This window comes from Microtus pennsylvanicus, chromosome 1, assembly GCF_037038515.1.
Source record: "Microtus pennsylvanicus isolate mMicPen1 chromosome 1, mMicPen1.hap1, whole genome shotgun sequence".
NCBI classification, from domain to species: Eukaryota; Metazoa; Chordata; class Mammalia; order Rodentia; family Cricetidae; genus Microtus; species Microtus pennsylvanicus.
In genome coordinates, this window is record NC_134579.1 from 88625534 (window position 1) to 88646909 (window position 21376).

At 45.6% G+C, this 21376-nt stretch overlaps 1 protein-coding gene across 2 annotated transcripts in view; it reads left to right on the plus strand.

Annotated features, from left to right (window-relative positions):
- Positions 1-21376, plus strand: part of Lnx2 (ligand of numb-protein X 2) — a 62208-nt gene that overhangs the window by 20913 nt on the left and 19919 nt on the right. For both annotated transcript variants that reach the window (XM_075972138.1, XM_075972128.1), the window contains exon 2: positions 15861-16330. In XM_075972138.1, the coding sequence (XP_075828253.1) occupies positions 15918-16330 (413 nt within the window). In that variant the 5' untranslated portion in view covers positions 15861-15917. The remainder of the gene's footprint in view (positions 1-15860; positions 16331-21376) is intronic.

The following is a 21376-nucleotide window of genomic DNA, read 5'->3' on the forward strand; positions in this document are numbered from 1 at the left end:
GACCCAACTGTGTGGGCTTGGACAGGTACTCACAACTGCTGTGAGTTCCAGAGGACAGCACTGGCGTGCCTGGAAGACGGTGCTCCTCATCTCTCTCCCTCCCTCAAACTCTTCCTGCTGTCTGCAGAGTCCCCTGAGCCGCGGAAGGTGGGGATGTCCTGTATGGACCCGAGCTGTCTCCATTCCCTGGATTCTCTCGGATCAGCTCTCTGGTTCTGCAGTAACAGCTGCCCACTGTATAACTCTGAGCCACACTGCAACCAGCGCTGATCAGGTTGATTCCAGGCACTCGGTGTCATTCCGAGTCTCTCAGCCCTGCTGCAGCCCAGTTCTGAGGCTTCAGAGAGAAGGGATTTAAGAGAGGAACCATTTGGCTTATGATTTCAGAGGCTTCAGTCTTCATGGTCAGGAGGGCACAGCCGTTCAGATCATGGCGGGCCCAGAGTGTGGCTGAGGCTGTTGATGTCACAACCGACCACGAGGCAAAGCACCCACGAAGTAGCTGGCTGGAAAAGTAAAGGACTGGCCAAAGACACACACCGGCTGCTTCTATTGGATGCCTTTATGGCTTCCATTTCTCCTCTCCTCACTCTTTCCTAGTGAATACTTAATACACCCACGCTGCCACTTGATTTTCATGTAGATGAGACACAATTGAATGATTTTTAGGAACAGAAATTCAGATTGCATTGAGTGTGCTGGGAGAGGTCGAGGTGGCAAGAGCCATTTCTGTGTATAACCTGGAGCCGCTAGGCAGAAAAGACCAGATGAGACTCCAGATGTTGAGTGATTAAACTAGGGCTAAGATGGTGGTTTTGTTCTAAATGAGAAGGCACAGCAGTCTCTTTTGATTAATGTCTCTGTGTGTAAAATGTAGGAAGAAATCTTAAGCCTGGTTAAAACCTTTCTTTGCAGATCCTTTTGTATATGGAGGTTGCGTTCCAATCCTTATAGAAATTGTGTACCTTGAGACAAATACAAGTGAATGCTCTTAAGATGATTTTGGAGCCGGGCGGTGGTGGCGCACGCCTTTAATCCCAGCACTCGGGAGGCAGAGGCAGGTGGATCTCTGTGAGTTCGAGGCCAGCCTGGTCTACAAGAGCTAGTTCCAGGACAGGAACCAAAAGCTACAGAGAAACCCTGTCTCGAAAAATTTAAAAAAAAAAAATTAAGATGATTTTGGAGAGATTGACCAAATTTCAAAATTTGAGCTGTCACTAAGTTTTGTTTATTCAGATTTATTTTGCTATCTGAATGCAGAAATGGCTATTTGAATTTTATGATTATAAAATAAATGTCAATTTCAGGGGACTTGAGTGATAGCTCAGCGGTTAAGAGTACTATCTCCTCTAGCTTCTGATTTAATTCTCAGCACCCACATGGTGTCTCACAACCATCTGAAATTCCAGTCTATGATGTTCTCTTCTGGTCTTCATGGGTGCCAGGCATGTACGTGGTACACAGAGATACATGCAGGCAAAACATACACATTTTAAAAGTATATTATGTAAGATAAGGTTTTTTTTTGTTTTTGAGACAGGGTTTTTCTTTGTAACTGCCCTGGTTGTTCTGGAACTCGCTTAGTAGACCAGGCTGACCTTGAACTCACAGATAACCACCTGTCTCTGCCTCTAGAGTGCTGGGTTTAAAGGTGTGCGCCACTACCACCTGGCTTAGTAATGTGTTAGTCACAGCAAAAATCAAAAACTAGAGTGACAAAATTGTGGGAAAAGCCTGAGAAACTGAAAAATGAGGGCCTTTCTAGCATGTGGCCTTTGTATAAATAGGAGTGTGCTGTTTCTTCTGAAAACCCATTTCCCAGATGCTAACTATAGGAGAGAAATAATTTACCTGTGGACCTGCCATCCATTTCTTTATGTAAAATACATACTTATATGTCTATATGCAGGGCTGTGTGTGTAACATACCATGTGCAACCTCTGTGTATTTACTGTTGTTTGTATAATGTGCGCGTGTGAGTGTGTCTGTGCACGCGCATTTGTGTGTAATCTCTGAAAGCAGACTCCCTGATCTGAGTTCCATTTTCATGGTTACAGCCTTGGGATCTTAGCGAACTACTTACTGCTTTTTACAGTTTCTTCATCTGTACAATAAGGAAGCCGGCCACAGTCATCCCAGCTTGGGTTGTCATGAAGGTTGAATCTGTAACCTTGTCTGTCTCACCAGGCCTGTCACACAGGTGTCAGTCAGTACCCATTACCTCCCCAACTGCGCTCCCATGAGGGCTAGACCCAGGTGTCACACCTGCAGAGGAGGGGCTGCCTTCACAGTCAGCTCCTTCCTGTATCACACCTCTCATTGCACCTCTGCCTTGGGACGGTAAGACAGAGGTCACTACAGTGCATCTCCACAGGTCCCCATCCACCACGGCTTTCCAGGGGCTGCTACTGTGGTGAGCGAAGCTAGTGACTGCTGTGTCTCAGGGAGGCCCCGTGACTCCGAAGCTGTTTGCAGAGTCACAGTTTTATAACTTGGTTTTCTCATTTTCTTTTGTTCCTGTCAGTCTCTTGAGGGCATATAGGTTCTTTTATGCTTGTTGCCTCCCTTCGCATGCTGATTCTCTTAGTTGGAAAACCATCTCTTTGTCATATACCATGAAACAGGAATTAGAAAGACCTCAAGGTGACCTTGAAGGGATTGACAACGTTGGCTTTTACTTTTAACAGATCAGTCTACATTGAGAATAAAATGAAGGGTAAAGGTAGAAGTAATAAAAAGCTTCCTGAAGAATTCCAGGCATGAGGCAAGGTAGACTGAGCCATAATGGACAGAGCTGAAACAATGAGAAATGACTCGATTTCAAACCTATCTTGAAGGCAAATTCAGCATGATTTGCTGTTGATGACATGATCTGCCGATGGCAGGAGAAAGGTCAAGGGTGACTCCAAGATTTTTGGCCTACACAGCTGGGAAGGTGGAAATTGAGACACAGACAAAAGTTTGATAGAACATATTTAAGAGGAAGCTCAGGTTTAGCTGCAGGAATGGAAGTCCCCATACAACCTCTGGCAGACACTGGCTAGACAGTTAAGTCTACAGGTCCAGTCAGAGGAAAGGCCAACGGAGAATGACTGGAATCTAGGAGGGGGCTGCACCAGCTGCAGGAGTGACCATTAGCCTAGAAAAGTTCCTGAAAGGAGAGAACATGAATTGTGGTCCAGTGTCCCATGTTGGAATTTCCCAGTTAGAAGGCCTTGGAGGGGAAGAGGAAGCCAAGGAAGAGCAGCCACTGTGGCTGAGAGGAATTAGGAGAGATCAGACACAGGCGCTTCTTGCAGGAGGACATAATCACTTGTGTCAAATCTTGCAGACAAGGCCAGTTAAATAAGATTAGGACTGAGAATTAAGCAATGGATTTAGCAACACGGAATTCACTGACCTTGACACAGAGTTTTAACAGTGTGGTGAAAGCCACAGCTCCTGGAGTCAGTTCAAGAGACTCAGTAGAGAGGGACTGGAGCAGAGAGCAGTCTGTGAGAGACTGCGTGTGTGGTAGAAATCGCGTACTCTAGCCCACCACAGCAAACCATACCTCTCCCCCGCAAATAAAGCTTTTGTTATTTATATCTCTGTATATTCTTAGGGGCTTCCTAGCACCCTTGTTTCCTATCCCATCTCCCTAGCTAGCTGTCATTTATCTCAGCTTTCTTCGGCTTCTTTTTTCTGTTCAACTAAAGAATGTTCATTTATTAACAGCTTCAAAAATGAAAGTGTTCTTCCTCAAGGTTACCCTTCTGCCATCTTCATTTCACCACGAATATTTCTGGAATGTTAGACCTGCATATAAGAGTCTCCATTCTACCCAAAAGGTTCCCTGCCAGCCACCACATGATTTTGGTCATGAATGTCATAATGTGTACAGAAGATGAATACCCCCCACTGCTTCTCTCCTCAATTCTGCTGACTTTATTAGACCCCACTATTTTGATTCTTGAGTTACTTACTGGTTTTGGGTTTGTTTGTTTGTTTGTTTGTTTTGAGTGCTGTCCAATTACTTTCTGTGGATAAACTAAAAACAAAGCATGCAAAAGCAAAACAAACAAAACCTCAAATAATCAGGCCAGAGTAAAAAGGGTTAACATCGCACAAACTACCCTCTAGATCAGTGGTTCTCAACCTGTGGGTTGTGACCCTTTCGAGACGTGGGACCACCTTTGCACAGGGGTCACACATCAGATATTTACTGATTCATGACAGTAGCAAAGTTTCAGACCGAGGTGATGAAGTAGCAAGGAAAACAGATGTATGGCTGGGGGTCAGCTCCGCATGAGGAAGTGTGGTAAAGGTCGCAGTGTTAGGAAGGTTGAGAACACTGCTCTGGAGAGTAACACAATTCTGATTCCTGTGAGCCATGTGTTCTTTTCCAAAATATTTCAATTTGGTTGCTTTTATGTTGATACTTGTATTTTTCTGGGTCCAGAGAGATGGCTTAAGAGTACTGGCTACCCTTGCAGAGGACCTAGGTTCAACAGGCAGCTCACAAGTTTGTAACTCCAGTTCCAGAGAATCCAGTACCCTCTTCTGCCCTCACCAGTACACGCAGTGCACAGACATATGTGCAGGTAAAACACCCGTCCACATTAATAGTGGCAGATCCCATGTAACTATCTAGCAGCTTGTTTTGATTTGTTTATTGTTTTTCAATTTAAAATAATTTTAACTAAGTGCCTTCCTGACTACTTGTTCAAAACTCTCTGCCTTTCTAGGATTCTGTTTTCCTTGCTTCTGTGTGTTCTGGCTTTACTTTGCAGCTAGGGATGCAGTTCAATGGGAAGATCGTGTGTGCCTGAGGCCCTGGCTCTATCTATATCCAGCATTGAAAGAAAAATGACAAAACGTATGATTTTATTTATCTCCACCCAAATGTAAACAACACAAAGGCCAGAGTTTTTTGGTTTTTTAAATCTTTGTCAGTCCTGGACCAGAAGCCCCAGGAGAGTCCTGGGTTGGTTTGGTGGGGGAGGGGGCTTTTGCGGCAGGTCTTGCTTTCCAGCTTAAGCTAGCCTTGAATTTAACAGTCCTTCCCGAGCCTTCCAGTGCTGGCACTGCTGGTGCCCACCACCCCAACAGACTAGGGGTCTTCGTAAATCCTGAGTGAGTGGGAGGAGGGGCGGGAGGGAGGGGGGAGGAGGGGAGGGGGAGAGACAGGAGCGACAGACAAATATTTTGCTTTTGAATATATTTTGGTTGTGAAAGTTACCTAGAACTGTCAGAAAAGTAAATTGGTGTAGTCATTTGTGAAATAATAACATAAAACCAAGAGTTTTGATTGGGTTCTGAAAATCGAGAAATTAATATAATTAGGGGTGCATACAGCCTCTTTGTATTTCTTGTCTGACAGCAAAACGTTCCGTTTCCCATCAATGCACATTAGTCACGTGTGTTTTGAAAGGATGCTGTACCTGTGGCGTGTCTGCATGGATGCTGAACTGTGACATGGTGAGGATTTTCTGCCCCTCCCGCCGCTCACTTTCCTCATCCGAAGGCCCTCTGGTGGCATGTGCGAATTATTCAGAGTAAGCACTAGGCTTTGGGTCCCTGACCTGAGCCCCTTGGCTGTTTACTGTGGGAAATCAGTGATGCCTTTGGAGTCTGGCCCAAAGCCAGTTTGATCTAATAATTTCCATCTACGTTAAGCTATAACTGGAAAAACTGAATAGTGTAGGTCTGTTCTTTTAATTATCAGTGCCTTTGATTCGCCTGGAAAACTGTGCCATTTCAGTTTAGATCTTGCTCATAGTTAGGGTAATGAAGTCTTAATGTGACTTTAATTATTACTGACATTGCCACCATGAGCCCATCTTGACGGGTTTAGTTCCACCTCATGTGTTTCCTTGTGTGGTTCTGATTGCAGAGAAGCACTTTCCTGCTGATTCCTTTGTGTGTGTTGGGGCAAGTTTGTTCCTCTGTAGCTTTGGTACTTTCTGTGGAAAATGTGAGGTTGTCTGGTAAATTCTGCCATGGAAACCCATCTGTTTATTCTGTTACCATCACTTGTGTTGAGATTGTGTTTTGAGACCATTGCAGCTGCATATCCTATAAAGCACCTAAACTGGAAGCAGGAGAGAAAATCATTTGTTTCATTTATTATTATTACTATTATTATTATTAATTACTATTACTGGTTATTTTCAAGACAGGGTCTCACTAAGTATGTAGCTTTGGCTGGAAATCATTATGTAGACCAGATAAGCCTTGAACTCTTGGAGATCCACCTGCTCCACCTCCCAAGTGCAGGTATTAAAGGTGTGCACCACTACACGCGGCTGAGAAAATTCTCTTTGTTTACAGGTTGTAGTTTCAGTTGCTGTGAAAGTAATACTAACCCCACCATTCCTTTAGTGTGTGGCTCTTACCTGGGAAGATAGGGATTTTCAGGTCAGATGTTTAGTGGCAGACAATAGAGCACGCACAAGAAAGAAACAAAAGTCCCATACAGACTGGACTTAGAGCAGGTCTGTGGTGAGCACAGCTGGGGCAGCAGTAAAGACAACTGTGCTCCTCTGGGGCCAGAATGAAAGGACATCGTTCTGATCAGTAAGTGACAGTCCTCTAGATCAGTGGCTCCTATACAGGTAAAGGCAGGAAGGAGCTGGGGAGGCCCAGGTGAGCCTCCTGGTCACCAGTCTAGTGGGATAGCACATCTGCCTAGCACTCCACCACCCTCTCCCTTTGGGAACTTGGAGTCAACTTCTTCTTAAGATACTTTGTGGCAGTAAGAAGTTACTCCACCTTGATCTGGTAGGATGCTATCTATCTCTGCTTCCCTCAGAGAGACCGAGGTTTGCAGGTATTTTAGTGGCATCAGTGACTGGTGACAGGGCCGGATTCTGAACTAGGACTCAAACTCAAATCAGTGCTTTGTTGATGACCTTTCTTGCCTTGGGTAATTTTGACCCAAAATTATAGAAGGTAGAAATTAAGAAAAGCTTTGAAAGAAATTTTATCAGTCCCTTGAAGATAATTTTAAAAAGATTTCTTCTAGGAATAAAACATTTGAAAGCTTTCATCTGTTAAGAGAAAATAGGCAACCATTTGATTAAAATTTGAGCCCTTGCCTTTGAGTGTATTTGAAGCAACATTTAAATACCTGTGTATCACCTCGGCTGATCATAGTAATGAAACCAAGGTACGGGACGCCATAGCTCCCTCCCCCGCCCCCACTGCTTGTCTGTCGTGTGATGCTGGTAAGTCTGTGGCGTTCCCCGAGATGTTAGGAATGCCACTATTCAGCAGGCTGACGAGGCGTGCCCTGGGAAGGAGCCATGCACTGTAGGCTGTTCTGCATGGAGTTCTTTCCACAGAGATCTTTTTTGCATTTTAAAGATAAGATCTAATATGTAGAAGACTGGCTTCAAACTCGATATATAACTGAGTTTGAACTTCAGCTCCAAGTAAATCTTTTTTTAAAGATACACAAATGAAGCTGGAGAGGTAGTTCGGTGATTAAGAGCACATGGTACTTTTGCAGAGGACCCAGACAGATCCACTTCCCAGCACCCACAAGGTGATTAAGAGCTATCTGTAACTCCAGTTCAAAGGGAGCCAAAGCTTTCTCCTGGCCTCTGGACACCAGGCACTCATGTGGCATACATTAAAAAAAAATTACATGCAGACAAAAACCTGAGACACAAAATAATAAATACAATCCTTTAAAAATAGATAAAATGATAGGAGTTTCAGGGTTAAATTGCTATGGAATGGGCTGGTAAGATGGCTCAGTAGCTCTTGAGTGCAAAACCCAGATCCAAAGGTGGAAGGAAAGACTAATTCTCAAAGTTCCTCTGGCCTCCATATATTCGTTGTGACACAAGTGCATTTGCATGTGTGTGTGTGCGCGCGCACACACACACACACACACACGATGGTGATAAGTAAAATAAAAACAGATTAAATTGCAGTGTGTCTGAGTATGATCAGTAACTGGACACAGCTGATGTTTAAAGACAGGAAGCCAGGGCTCAAGGGTACCAACACTCTAGGGTACCACACAGTGGACACTTGATAAACATAATGAATGAAAGAACATGCTATGCACTGGTCTGGTCACCCAGCTGACCTAGAGTTAGCTTCAATTTCAGCGTGTCTAGCACCTTTGTTTAGCTTAACTAACTTTGTAGATTAGTAAATAGGGATACATCTAATGACAAGCGGCAACTTAAGAATAGGTCTAAATGATTTTTCAGATCCTTGCTGAAAGGGGACAGGAGATGAGTTTTGTGTCCATGAGAAAACTGTAAATGTGGGCTTGTTGGAACTCACTGTTGATGGCTTCCTAGTTCTTAGTCCTGTGTGTTAGGATAAAGGTTGATTAAGAGTAGAAGTTATCTGAAGCTCCCATATAACATGCTAAGTATTTTTATGCAGCCAAGGATCCAAAGACTTTTTCAGACAGAAAGAGGCCCTGGTGTTCCAGAAAGGCCTCCTCCATCAGCACCCTGAGTTCACCGTTACCATGCAAATGCCTGCGGCAGTTGCTCCATTCTTTTGACACAATTTCAAAGTTAGACTTGTGTCCGTGTGTCACCCTGGGCAAGGGGGTGGGAGTCCGTGACAGAAGGCACCACTAGACCCTACCTTGTAAAGGACCTGCATCTTCCTCTAGCGCCATGCTGAGGCCCACTGCATGGGCCTTTTGGGGACATTTTAAGATCTGACCTATAGCAGGCAGGGCTCATCCCAACAGGCTTCTCTTTTCAGTTTTTATTCTTGTGAAAAGAGACAGGCCCTTCTGAAAGAAGAGCCGCAGTATCTGCACCCATCACCCACCCTCCCTTTCCCAGGCAAGGTCCAATCACTTTCCTAACTTTGCTTACTCCTTCCAGTTGTCCAGCATGCATGAGCTCATAACAGGCTGGAAACTGGAGAAACAGAAGTGCAGAAATGCAAGGCTGCAAAGGAAGGGGAACCCAGAGAGGGAGTGTGGTGGTCAGCAAGGCTGCAAAGGAAGGGAACCCAGAGAGGGAGTGTGGTGGTCAGCAAGGCTGGCAGGCAGGCCAGCTGAGTAAGCCCTTCCACATCAGACACAGAGCAGGATTTGGAGTTTGCCCTGCTGGGTTTCAGTCCTGCTTTGTTCCAATATTTCCTTACTATGCTTCCATTCCTCCCTTTTGGAACGTGAATTCTGCACTATTGTATGTTGAATGAAAGTATGTAATTTGCTTTTTTAATTTTATAGGAGATTGCAGTTAAGAGAGGTTGCCTTGAACCTCAGAGGAGATTTTGAACTTTGGAATTTTAAACTGAAAGATTATGAGGATTTTTGAAGTTGGATTAAGTGCATTTTTGCATTATGATATGGCTGCAAGCCTGTGGGGGCCAGAGAGGAGAATTTAATGGTTTGAATGAGACTGGCCCAGGTAGGCTCATACATTTGCTTGCTTCCCAGTTTGTGGAACTGTCTTGGTAAGGGTTAGGAAGTGGCTTGTTAGAGGAGGCATGTCACTGGGGGTGGGCTTTGAGGTTTCAAAAGCCTGTCCTGGTCTCAGTTAATTTCCTCTTCCTCTCCCCCCCCCCCTCGCTCTCTCTGCCTCCTAATTGTTGATAAGAATGTAAATTCTAAGCTACTGCTCCAGCACCGTGCCTGCCGGCCAGCGGTTGTGCTCCTTGTCATAATAATCATGAACTCACCCTCTAAACTGTCGCCCCGTTAAACCCTTTCTTTAAGTTCCATGGTCATAGTGTCTCCTCACAGAATAAGAAAGTTCATTTTGAGACAGGATCTCATGGTGTAGCACAAGGGAGCTCAGAACTATAACTACTCACATTTTTATTTTATTTTTATTATGATGATTTGTAATTTTCGGAGGAGGCAAAAAAAGGTTCCTTTTCACAAAAAGGTGAGTGATGGACTTACTGGTTTATAAACACATGAATGTTTAGCTTGAGCTACCAGTACAGTAGATGTGGATGCTTGAGCTCTTCAGTGATGTGTTAAACAGCTTTCTCCTTCAGGGACATACATGTAGGTTCACATGCTGTTGTAAGAAGAAATGACACAGAGCTCACTTCCCCTGTGATTGCTGTTTACAGACCAACAGTTCAGGAGTCCACCCAGGATGGGTGTTAACAAGATAGAGACCATGCCCACCCCCACAAGACCCTCATGCTGCCTTCTCCCCACCTTCAAACCTCAGCAGCCACTGAGCTAGTTTTATTTGAATTTTGTCATCTCAGGAATGTTATAGACTCATATAGACTGAAAGGCTTTTGTCTTATTTATTTAAAATACAACTTTAAAAAGTTATGTGTTTACAGTGAACCTGTATGAGTTTATGTACAGGAGCCCAGGGAGGTGGGGGATGGTGTTGGATCCCCTGGAACTGGAGTTAAAGACAGTTGTGAGCTGCCTTGTAGGTGCTAGGACCTGAACCCGGGTCTTCTGCAAGAACAAATGTTCTTAATGCAATTTCTTGTTGTTTTGTTTTTATGTGTTTTGGTTTTTTGTTTTGTTTTTCTTCTTTAAAGACTGGATTTCTCTGTGTAGATCTAGTCTTCCTGGAACTCATTCTGTAGACCAGGCTGGCCTCGAACTCACAGAGATCCGCCTGCCTCTGCCTCCCGAATGCTGGGATTAAAGGCGTGCGCCACCACCGCCCGGCCCCAGTCACACTCAATCTGGAGATTTGGTGGATTGCATCCGTGCCTTTTTTTGCTGAGTAGTAGTTTATGGGACAAGTGTGTCATGGTTTGCTCAGCTGGTCAGTTATTGAAGGGTCTGTGGGTTACTCCTGTCATCTGCCCTTTGACATTTCTGTGCAGGTTTCTGTGGGAAGCGAGTGTTTTAGCTTCTCCGCAATGATGCGCAGGGATGTAGGTGTTGTGTCTATGGTAGTTGTGAGGTTTTGCTTGGATCCACTTTGCTTTCATACACTGTTTTCATTCCACAAATCCCAGAGTGGCTAAAGGGATTTTGAGGTCAATTTCACAAGCACTGCTTCATGAAAGGCAGCTGTCAAAGCTGACCTGCGGTGTGGACTGTAGGGAGAGCTCGGTGCTGGCATCATGGAGAGCATTTTTCTTAGCCTTTGAGGTGAAGGAGCAACATTATTTGTTCTTTGTCTGTAAATTGCAGGATCAGTTCCAGCATGGTCATTGCTCTGTGGAACCACAGTTTCCTCCTGTAGAGTCACATACTCCAGGCTCACCTAAGTCTCCTTTCAGTTATTAGTATGTGCCAAGAAGTGGAAATGGGGAGCGGAACTGCTGTTGTTTAGCAGAACCGATACTGCCCCAGGCTGCCTCCTAACTGTGCTTACAGCCACAGACTAGTGCTTGGCACTGAACGCCAGTCAATGCAGAGACACAGGTCTGCTTGGGGTGCTCAGAATAAGGGACAGTTGAGTGTTCTTCCCTACACGGGATATTTATACCACCCCCTCTTAAAGCCTCTGGACATTGCGGAGGAGAAGAGGGAAAGGAGAAGGGCTGTGAAGTGCTCTGCTGCATGGCACATTCAGTGTGGTCAGGATTTCCCACCACTGTGGCTTCTGCAAGGGGCTGCACAAGATGGGGCCTGCCTGCATTCAGTCACGGATTGGAGAGGGGTTCCTGGGGCGCCACCCCTCCCTACAGAGCTGTTGGCTAGGACAGAGTCTGCAGGAGGTGCGATGCCTTTAATTGTGTGCTCACCCGGGCTCCAATGGACAGTTCTAAACACAAATGACTCTGGTTAAACTCAGTGGGTCACAAAGTGAAGCAAAAAGGTGTGAGTGTGGGAAAAGGACTAGTGGGGGGGTGGTTACAGAAGTGGGAGGGAGATAAAGAGGGTGGGCAAGAGAGTAACCAGAATGTTTGAAATTGTCCCCAAATTTAGTGAAATTTACCAAAAAGAAAGAAAGAAAAGAAAAGAAAGACACCGCCTTTCCCTTCCAGTAAGGGATGAGATACATAAGCAAATGCCGCACACAGAAGTTGTTAAGATGAAGGTGTGTGAAGAGCTGATGGGGAAGGAGCCACCCCAAGAGCTGGCAGGGTTCCGGAGAACCTTCAGGGTTCAGGGAGGGCATGGTGAGAAAAAAGGAGGATGAGAGGAGAGGGTTTTCTCCGGTGCTGGACCTTGGTGAGTCAAAGGGACTGCAGATGTTTCCCATGTGACATAATTGGTAGCACTGATGTTTGCCAGCACTTATATATGTGCACCCTGTGTGTGCAGTCCTGCAGAGGTCAGAAGAGGGGATCAGAACCCCTGGAGTTCAGATGGTTGTGAGCCACCACGTGGGTGGTGAGGTCAGATCCCAGGTACTCTGCAGGAACTAAAAAGCTCTTAACTGTTGCTGCATCCCCACCCCTTCATCCCACATGAGCTGAGCTGTGTTCTCTGTAGCAGACATAACAGATAAAAACTATCTTAAGTCTGTTTTCTGTCATTATAACAAAATACCTGAAGCTGACTACTTTATAAGGCAGGAAAGGTTCAAGAGCAGCATTCTCGTCTGTTGGTCCTGGTTACAGAACAGCAGAGAAAGGACAGGAAGTTGGTGACATGAGAAGCCAGAGAAATTCTGGACCAGGCTTGTTCTTGGACCCACTCACATTTGTGGGAACTAGCCAGGGTTCTGTGAGGGTCGTGTTCAACTCTCCAGGGTGTGTCCTCAGTACCAGAACGCCTTTCACCAAGCACCTCTCCAACACCATCATGCTGGGACCAAGCTCCCGGGTGTAGGGGCCTTTAAGGGATGGACACTCAGACAGTGACTGAGCTCTGAGTGTGTAAGGCTCATCCTGGACTCCACACAAAGGGAAGGGAATGGACCTGCTGGGCTGGCAGACTGAAGAGCCGTAGGGATTGGAAAGTGGGGCCAGGCCACCTTCCTTTGCTCAAAACTCACCTCATGTCACACTTCTCTTCCTGAGATCACTTCGTTCACCATCCACCAGTTGGAAGGGAGAAAGAATTGGGGTTTCTTCTCTTAGTAATTGCTAGTTGTTAGTTGTTAGAGCAATGACAGCCTGGTCATGCCGTTCTATCGTATTCATAGCTAATGTGTAAGGAGTGCGTCCAGTGCTCACTGTTCTCTATACAGGCCCATTGCCACCACTGACAGGTAGGGAGCCTGGTCAGTGTCCCCAAGGGCTTGACCCCTCCCCCCAGGCCCACTCAGGCTCTGTGCTCCGAACTGCTTGTGCCAAGTTCAGTTTTGAGTGCGTGTTTATTCCGTGGCAGCAAAGACAAGTTTCGTGGGTGGGGGTAACGTAGTTGTTATTATGCTAATTTTCCTCATGAAAAGATTTTGTGATAAAATGGAAATAAGGAACTGAAGATATTTGGAGACATAGGGAACACTAAACACAGTAGCCTTAAGAGAAATGTTTTCTTAGTCATTATGTGGGAGGCTACAGTACCATATATTTTGAGGAAAGAAGAATTAGAATAAGCACTATCACATGGAAGAAGAGCAAAAGATATGTGGATTTTCTTGCAGAGTAGGCGGAAACAAGAGGCTGTAGGAATTCTGAGTTAGTGGTATTGCTTTCTTCTTCTCATGCGTCCTGCACTGACAGAATAGCTGCCGTGTTCAGAGCATGAAGAACAAGACCCAGGAGCTCCCTCAAGAAGAATTTGCTCTCTTGATGAAAGGAGGGGGTCCACAAGTACTACTATTTTACTGGTTTTTGGGGAGGAACGATTTATCTGAGGTTGGATCAAGCTGACCTGCCTGAATCCCCCTTCCAATCCACGGCCATTCTTGTTAAATCTCTTAGAATGCTGGTGTTTGCTTTTGTTGGTTAATATAGGTGTATTTGACATACAGTCGTCTGATGTGGTCCAAGCCGGCTTTGAACTTGCCTCAGTCTCCCCAAGTGGTGGGATTAGGAGTGTGTGCTACTCTGCCCAACTTTATGTTGTTTTAAAATGAGTACTCTGCATAAAATATCAGTTTCGGGGCTAGCAAGATGGCTCAGCGGGTGAAGGGATCTGTCTCCAAGCTTGGAGACTTGAGTTCAATCCCCAGGTTCCACATGGTTGAAAACTGACTCCCAGCTGGGTGGTAGTGATGCACACCTTTAATCCCAGCACTTGGAAGGCAGAGGCAGGTGGATCTCTGTGATTTCAAGGCCCGCCTAGTCTACAGAATGAGTTCCAGGACAGCCAGAGCTACACAGAGAAACCCTGTCCCCCCCCCAAAAAAAAAAAACCTGACTCCCACAAATTGATCTTTGATCTCTACGTGTACACATTTGTGTGATTTACATGTATACACACACATTTATGTTCACACTAATAGATAAGTGTTTCTTAAAATAGCAAACACTAGCACAGACCCCATAGTCCATGTGGCACCGCGCGTGCTGTTCTTGGTGAGGGGCTCTCAGGCTTAGATTTCCAAGAGATGTTTTTCTGCTTCTGTTTCCTGGCTGTGCCATGTGCCCCCTGGCCTCTCTGCCTTGTGTGGTGTACTTCTCTCCTGAGATGCCCTTATCCCACACTCACATCCCTGCTCTGACTGATGTATCCTATCACAACACAGAAGTATAGGGAGTTTTGTTTTGTTTTAGCCTTTTGAAATATTTTCACAAAGCAAAACAGAGTTAAATGCCAATCTCTCCTTCTCTCTTGCATTCTTAGCCTATCCTGTGCTTGACTTTAAGTCTTAGAGTGTTCATCACGTGCAATTTTAATGATGGGTTTTCATAACCATCCTCCCTGCCTGCGTTCACCGCTCAGCACACATTGGAGGCTCAGCCAGTATCTGCAGAAGAGAGGCAGAGGACCTTTGCCTTTGGAGTTGCGTTTTTTTAACCCCTAGTGCCTTAGGGCAGCATCCTCTTGGAGCCTCACCTCCAGGTGGAGGGTGTTGAGAGTCTGGTGTTAGTGAAGGCATGCACACACAGCTGCTCCGTTAAACATGACCAAAACAGATCTAATTTAGAACCTTTCCTCTGTGTAATTCAATTGTAGCATTCTTTCCTTTGGAATAAGAAGTATTTAGAGAGTTTGCACAGATGTTGTTTTTATGTGCTGTGTTGTGACTTTCCCTTTATTTTGCATAGGGAGACTATTCAAATTCTTTGTGTTTTGAAATGTATTTTTCCCATAATGTGGATGGAACAAAGATTTTTTTTTTAGTTGATGAACAGAATTAGCCTTGACTGCATTTAAGAAACACCGCTCTTATTAAAGGCTGTAGAGGGATCAGCTCAGAACAAGGTGGCGTAAGTGAGATGACAAAGCCGCTGTTGTGCACTGGGGGATTGACATTCCCAGTGGGCAGTGGGTGCATGGGGGCTCCATTCAGTGGAGCGAGGCCGCATAATCGATTAATTAGCCTTGAGATTCCCAGTGGACAGTGAGGTGCGGGGGTTTAGGGACCTAATCAGTGGAGCAAGGCAGTATAATTGATTAATTAGCCTTCCCGCTGGATGGGGTGTAGGTGTAGGGGGACTCCAGTCAGAGGAAGAAGTCAGCTGTTGTCATGTTGTTCTGGGTGGCACACGTTGCCTTCGCTTTGACTCACAAGTTCCTTCCTTGCCCACATCTTGGCAGAGTGAATCATTCTCACTCTTCCTTTCTCACCCAACTGGCAAATTAATTTCCTTTATTATTTTTATCACTGTTTTGTATCCAATAAACTTTTTTTTTCTTTTATGGTTTTTCGAGACAGGGTTTCTCTGTGGCTTTGGAGCCTGTCCTGAAACTAACTCTGTAGACCAGGCTGGTCTCGAACTCACAGAGATCCGCCTGCCTCTGGCTCCCGAGTGCTGCGATTAAAGGCGTGCACCACCATCGCCCGGCTTCCAATAAACTTTTTTGCTGAAAACTTGTCTAATATTTTATTGATCCTTTTACCTACCTTAATCGATACTAATTACTTTTGTTTGTTTGTACTTGGCTTTAGTCACACGCGAACTCCCAACGGTTGGACCCATGAGCCTGCTGACTCTGCTGATCCAAGATGGGAACAACCAGTGATGAGATGGTGCCCGTGGAGCAGGCCTCCTCCTCCTCCTCCTCCCTAGACCCCCTGTGCTTTGAGTGTGGCCAGCAGCACTGGGCAAGAGAAAACCACTTATACAACTACCAGGGTGAAGTGGACGACGACCTTGTCTGCCACATCTGCCTTCAGCCCCTGCTGCAGCCGCTCGACACACCCTGTGGACACACGTTCTGCCACAAGTGCCTCAGAAACTTCCTACAAGAGAAAGATTTCTGCCCACTGGACCGCAAGAGACTTCATTTCAAGTTGTGTAAGAAATCTAGCATCCTGGTCCATAAACTTCTAGATAAGTTACTGGTTCTGTGTCCGTTTGCTTCCGTGTGCCAAGATGTGATGCAGCGCTGTGACCTGGAGGCACACCTTAAGAACAGGTAAGCACAAAGGAGCAGAAAGGGCACTGAGGAAGTGTTACAGAAGGGTGGCTCGTGCCTATAAGCCCAGCATGACATGCAGAGGCAGGGGGATTGAGAGTTTGAGTTCTGCCTGGGCTACATGGTGAGACCCTGTCTCCAAAAAAATTACACACAGTAAAAAATAAAGCACCAGTGAATACATGAACCAAATCAAGTGAGAGATGCGATAAATTAGTTGCATTGGTCCGTACTTAATAATACATCTCAAGCATGAGTGTGAAAGCCACAGTGTACAAGTACCACTTAGTAATATTTTCTTCATCATACCATGCAATTTAAGCTCAAATGGGTGACAGGTGATAATACTAGATTCCTTTTTACAAGGGAGTAAGGGAGTTTGGCATTAAAAAAAGAAACTAAATGAAAACATTCTTTTGTCTGGTTTATTTTCCTAAGGAAAAATTGTACATGAAGATTCGTATTGCAACATTGTGCATGGTTGGTGCATGGGAGTCAGTCTAAGCGTGGTGAAAGGCGTTTGAGGTTGCGCATGCCTTTGGCAGGCAGACCTCTGTGAGTTCCGGGCCAGTCTGGTCTAGGTAGTAAATATGCCTGTTACAAACAAAACAAACAGCAAAAAGAGTGGTGAAGGGTTAAATACACCACAGAACACCAACTCACAGCCAGTGAAAATGGCAATTTTATTGGGGAAAGTATGGAAATGTGTTGACTGTTTCAGTTTGCTGAGCTCTCGAGAGGTTTGAATAAGAACAGCAATTAGAAAAGTAAATATTTAGGGCTGATTTTTGCTCTGATAAACATTTGTTTAAAATGTTAAGTAATTTATTTGTATAACTAGTTGGTGAGTCCTATAATTTGATTTTAGTAAGAAATGACCTCCAAAATAAATTATATAAACCTGAGTTGGTGCCATAGCTCATTGAATAAAGGCACTTACCACCCAGCCTGACGATCTGAGTTTGACCCCTGAAACCCACAGGGTAGAAAGAGAGAACCGACTCCTGTCGGCTGTTCTCTGACCTCCTCATGGACACCCACACATAATACACTCACTCACACACACGGGTATGCAAATAACAGCGCATGTCTGCAGACTCGCATGAAGCGTAGAAATACATGGATTTGTTTCAAACATCAGTTCAAATGGCTAGTGTCGTATTGACTCTAACCAGCATTAGTCATGTGCATTGCACACCGTACTGGATTCTGATGAATCACAGGTCTCATGTAGAATGACACACCAAATCATGGAACTAAAGATTGATCCAGTCCTTTCATCTCCCAGTGCATGACGATTTAGAGCTAGTTAATATATGGTTAGGCTTAAACGCTGTTATCTTGTGTATGTATACCACATTACTCTACCCTGGAGTCTGTCCACTGCTCTGCTGTAGCGAGCATTCAGCGTTTCATAGGCACGTGACTGGATGAATGTATTCTGTTCTAGGAGAACAGTGTTATAAAGGAATCTCATTCGTTAGAAATAACTGAATCGTGAGAAACTGAGGCATGGGGATTGAGAACATCATGTTTTGTTGGCATAGAGCTGAGGGCGAGGCCCAGTAATAGCAGACTTGCCCAGCATGTACAAGGCCATGGTTTCATCTCCTGCACTGAAGGGGGGAAAGTAAAATTTGAAGTGTGGAGATTTATAGAGAAATTGCTTGAACCCAAGCTATGTTGTCTAACACAGGAAGCCAAAAGAAGGCAGGATTAATAGAGACTTGGAAAAGCACATAGCGTGGCTGTATATTCTGTGTCTCCAACACCAGCAGGCATCTGAGCTACACACCAGAGACTTTTGAATGTGCTAATCTTGGTCAAGCCTAACTGCATGAATAGTTTCTTCTTCTCCTCCTCCTTCTTCTCTGTGATACATGTTTTATTTTCTTGTTAAGTTAGCATACAAAGTACTCGCATGTGCCCTTTAGTCGGCGTCTTGTCTCAGAACTAGTCTTGGATTCTTTTGTGTTATACCAGATATGTATGATCAAGCAGTTGTGAAATTCGCCATCAGCGTCGTCTGTAAAGCACTTCCCCTTCCTACTCCCTCTTCCATCTCCCACACCTAACATCCAGAACGAGTGGTCATGCTTATATGGGGGTAAATAAGTTGTGCGCTTGGGCGCTCGTTTAAGACAAGGTTCAGAACTGGTTTCTTTGCTCCAGCCTTTTAGGAAGAAAAGAAAAACCCATGGAAAAGCTGGGAAGGCCTCAGCCTGGATAATGTCAAGCAGCCTGTCTCTTGAGTGTGCCGCCTGCTGTCTGGGCTGTCGAGCTCACTGAATTTCCCATTTCATTCACCACGCCTTTTAACTGTGGGGTTTCTCTGTTACACCGCATGTTCTCTGTTGATTGTTGCTGGTGAGATGTATTCTCCTGTTCACCTTCAGTCGCTCAGATGCAGTTGCCTTTAGTTCTTGGATAGTTACAAATTTAAGTCATTGCCTCTTTGTCCAGTATTGGGGCTTCCTTCTGTCAGTTTCCCTTCATTCTGTCTTTTCCTGTGCGTGGGCTTCACTTGTTTCTCATTTTGTATCGAGCACTTACATATTGTAGTGTGTCAACTCAGTGAGCTTCAGGCCTTTTGTGGCAGGCTCCTCCTGTGTACTGCAGGCTGTGGAATCCCCAGACCTGACTCAATCTCCAAGTGCTGGAATTATAGGCATGGGCCACCATGCCTAGCTTTATTTTATATAAGTCCTGTGAATTAAACCGAGGACCTGATAGGCTAGGTGAACACTTTACCAGTGAGCTGTTTATCTCTGGCTTGTTTTGTTTTTGATTTTGAGAACAAGAGTAATTATTTGTCCGTGCTGGCTTTGAACTTACTCTGTAGCCCTTACTCTGTAGATCACAGCCTTGAGCTTGTGATCTCAACCTCCTAAATATTAGAGGTCTATGCCACCAAGCTGTCCCCAACCCCTGCAATCGAGACAGAAGTTTTGGGATATTTTTTTTTGGTGTGGCGGGGGGGTTGTTTTATTTTTCAAGACAGGGTTTCTCTGTGTAACCCCTGCTGTCCTGGAACTCACTCTGTAGACCAGGCTGGCCTTGAACTCAGAGATTTGCCTGTCTCTGCCTCTCAGTGCTGAGATTAAAGGTGTGCACCACCACCACCAGCTCAGGGTTTTATTTTTTAACAAAAGCAGCTGGGCAGTAGTGGCGCATGCCTTTAATCCCAGCCCTCAGAGGCAGGAGGATCTCTGTGAGTTTGAAGCCAGCCTGGTCTAGGACAGGCTCCAAAGTTACATAAAAACCCTGTCTCAAAAAACAAAACAAAACAAAAAGCTACTGTGAGATGCCTGGGCCGTTTATACTGGGCCACTGCTGAGTTGTTCTGGTGGGCAGCGGTACAGGGGAGTCTTCTAGGAAACCAGACAGGCCCATGAACACTTCTCTGAGCACAGGGCTATTGAAGATGCTGTGAACTGCTGGTCATTGCTTTCGATTGCGACTGAAGGCCTACAGCTTCCCAGTGTGGCATGCAGCTGAGGAGCTAGGGCTAGTAGCAAGGCTAGTCATGTGCAGAGTCTTTCCTTCTTCCTGGGAGTCAGGCACCTTGAGAGAAAGAGTGCACCGCACACGGAGCTCAGAGGATGGCCTCAGGCGGTAGTACTCACCCCTGACCTTCTTTCAGACAGGGTCCTCTCTTTGTCAACTCTGGTGAAGGCCAAGCTTGCACGTTTCTGATGACTCACACACACACACACACACACACACACACACACACACACACACACACACACACGCAACGTGTGTACACCCTTTCTGGGATTACAGACGCTCCCCCAGTGCTGGGATTTATTAGGCTCTGGGGATCTGAACTCAGATCTTCAGATTTGCCTGGCTTAAGCACTTTACCGGCTAAGCCGTCTCCCCAACCCACCAGCCACCTTTCTTAAATAAATGCTTTCTTGACCACTATCACCTTTTGCCTTGTTTCCAGAATTCAAATGTAGTTGGTTCTGATGATTTCTCCAGTCTTCTCATTGCTTTTATGGAGGGGAGACTTCAGACACCCTTGCTGTGCCATTTTGCTATCTGTCACATTGGTTTTGTTTGTGTTATCTGTCTTTATTATATTCTAAGCCACTCACACTATTTCATATTCATGAAGGACCTGGAGTAGCATGGACCTTAACAAGTATCCCTTTACCATCTCACGACCATCGCTACTGATACTGCTGATACTTCATCGTGCCTTCTGCCACACTGTGCCTCCTAATGCTCCTGTGTACCTCATAGCAGGGAGTGTGTCTCTGTGGCATAAAACAAGTTACTTTGCATGTGATTTCTTCAGAGAGCTAGAATAATGAAGCAGATGCATGACTTATAGGAAAGGAAAATCCCTCTGTTTGGGCTCCTTGCTGCTAAATGAGCCCTTTGGTTTTATTTTAATCAGGGGTTGGGGTAGACCAAGGAGGGGCAGCCCGCAGCTTGTGGCTGACTGCACTGCTCCTACCAACTACTGCCTCAAAGCTCTGCTTGGACAAGTGTGTCTCAGCCCATATATCTCCTGATCTAATTCAATGCCGCATGCATTTCTAGCCGTTTGGTTTACTTACTGTTTTAAGCCCTCTATACTAGTTTCTTGCATTCACTAGGTCACCCCTCTAATGCTAGCTGGTGTCTGCATTATTGTTGAGTGCTCCATCTCCAGTCTACGTAGAGATTTTGTTGTGTTACCAAAGCCAGCTTTAGACTTGGACTTAAACATCCTCTTGCCTCAGCCACTAATTAGCTGGGATGACCCTCTCCCACACCTGACTCTGCGCGGGCGACCCTGTCCCACACCTGACTCTGCGCGGGTGTCCCTCTCCCACACCTGACTCTGCACGGCACGGGTAACCCTGTCCCACACCTGACTCTGCGCGGGTGACCCTCTCCCACACCTGACTCTGCGCGGGTGACCCTCTCCCACACCTGACTCTGCGCGGGCGACCCTCTCCCACACCTGACTCTGCGCAGGTGACCCTCTCCCACACCTGACTCTGCGCAGGTGACCCTGTCCCACACCTGACTCTGCGCAGGTGACCATGT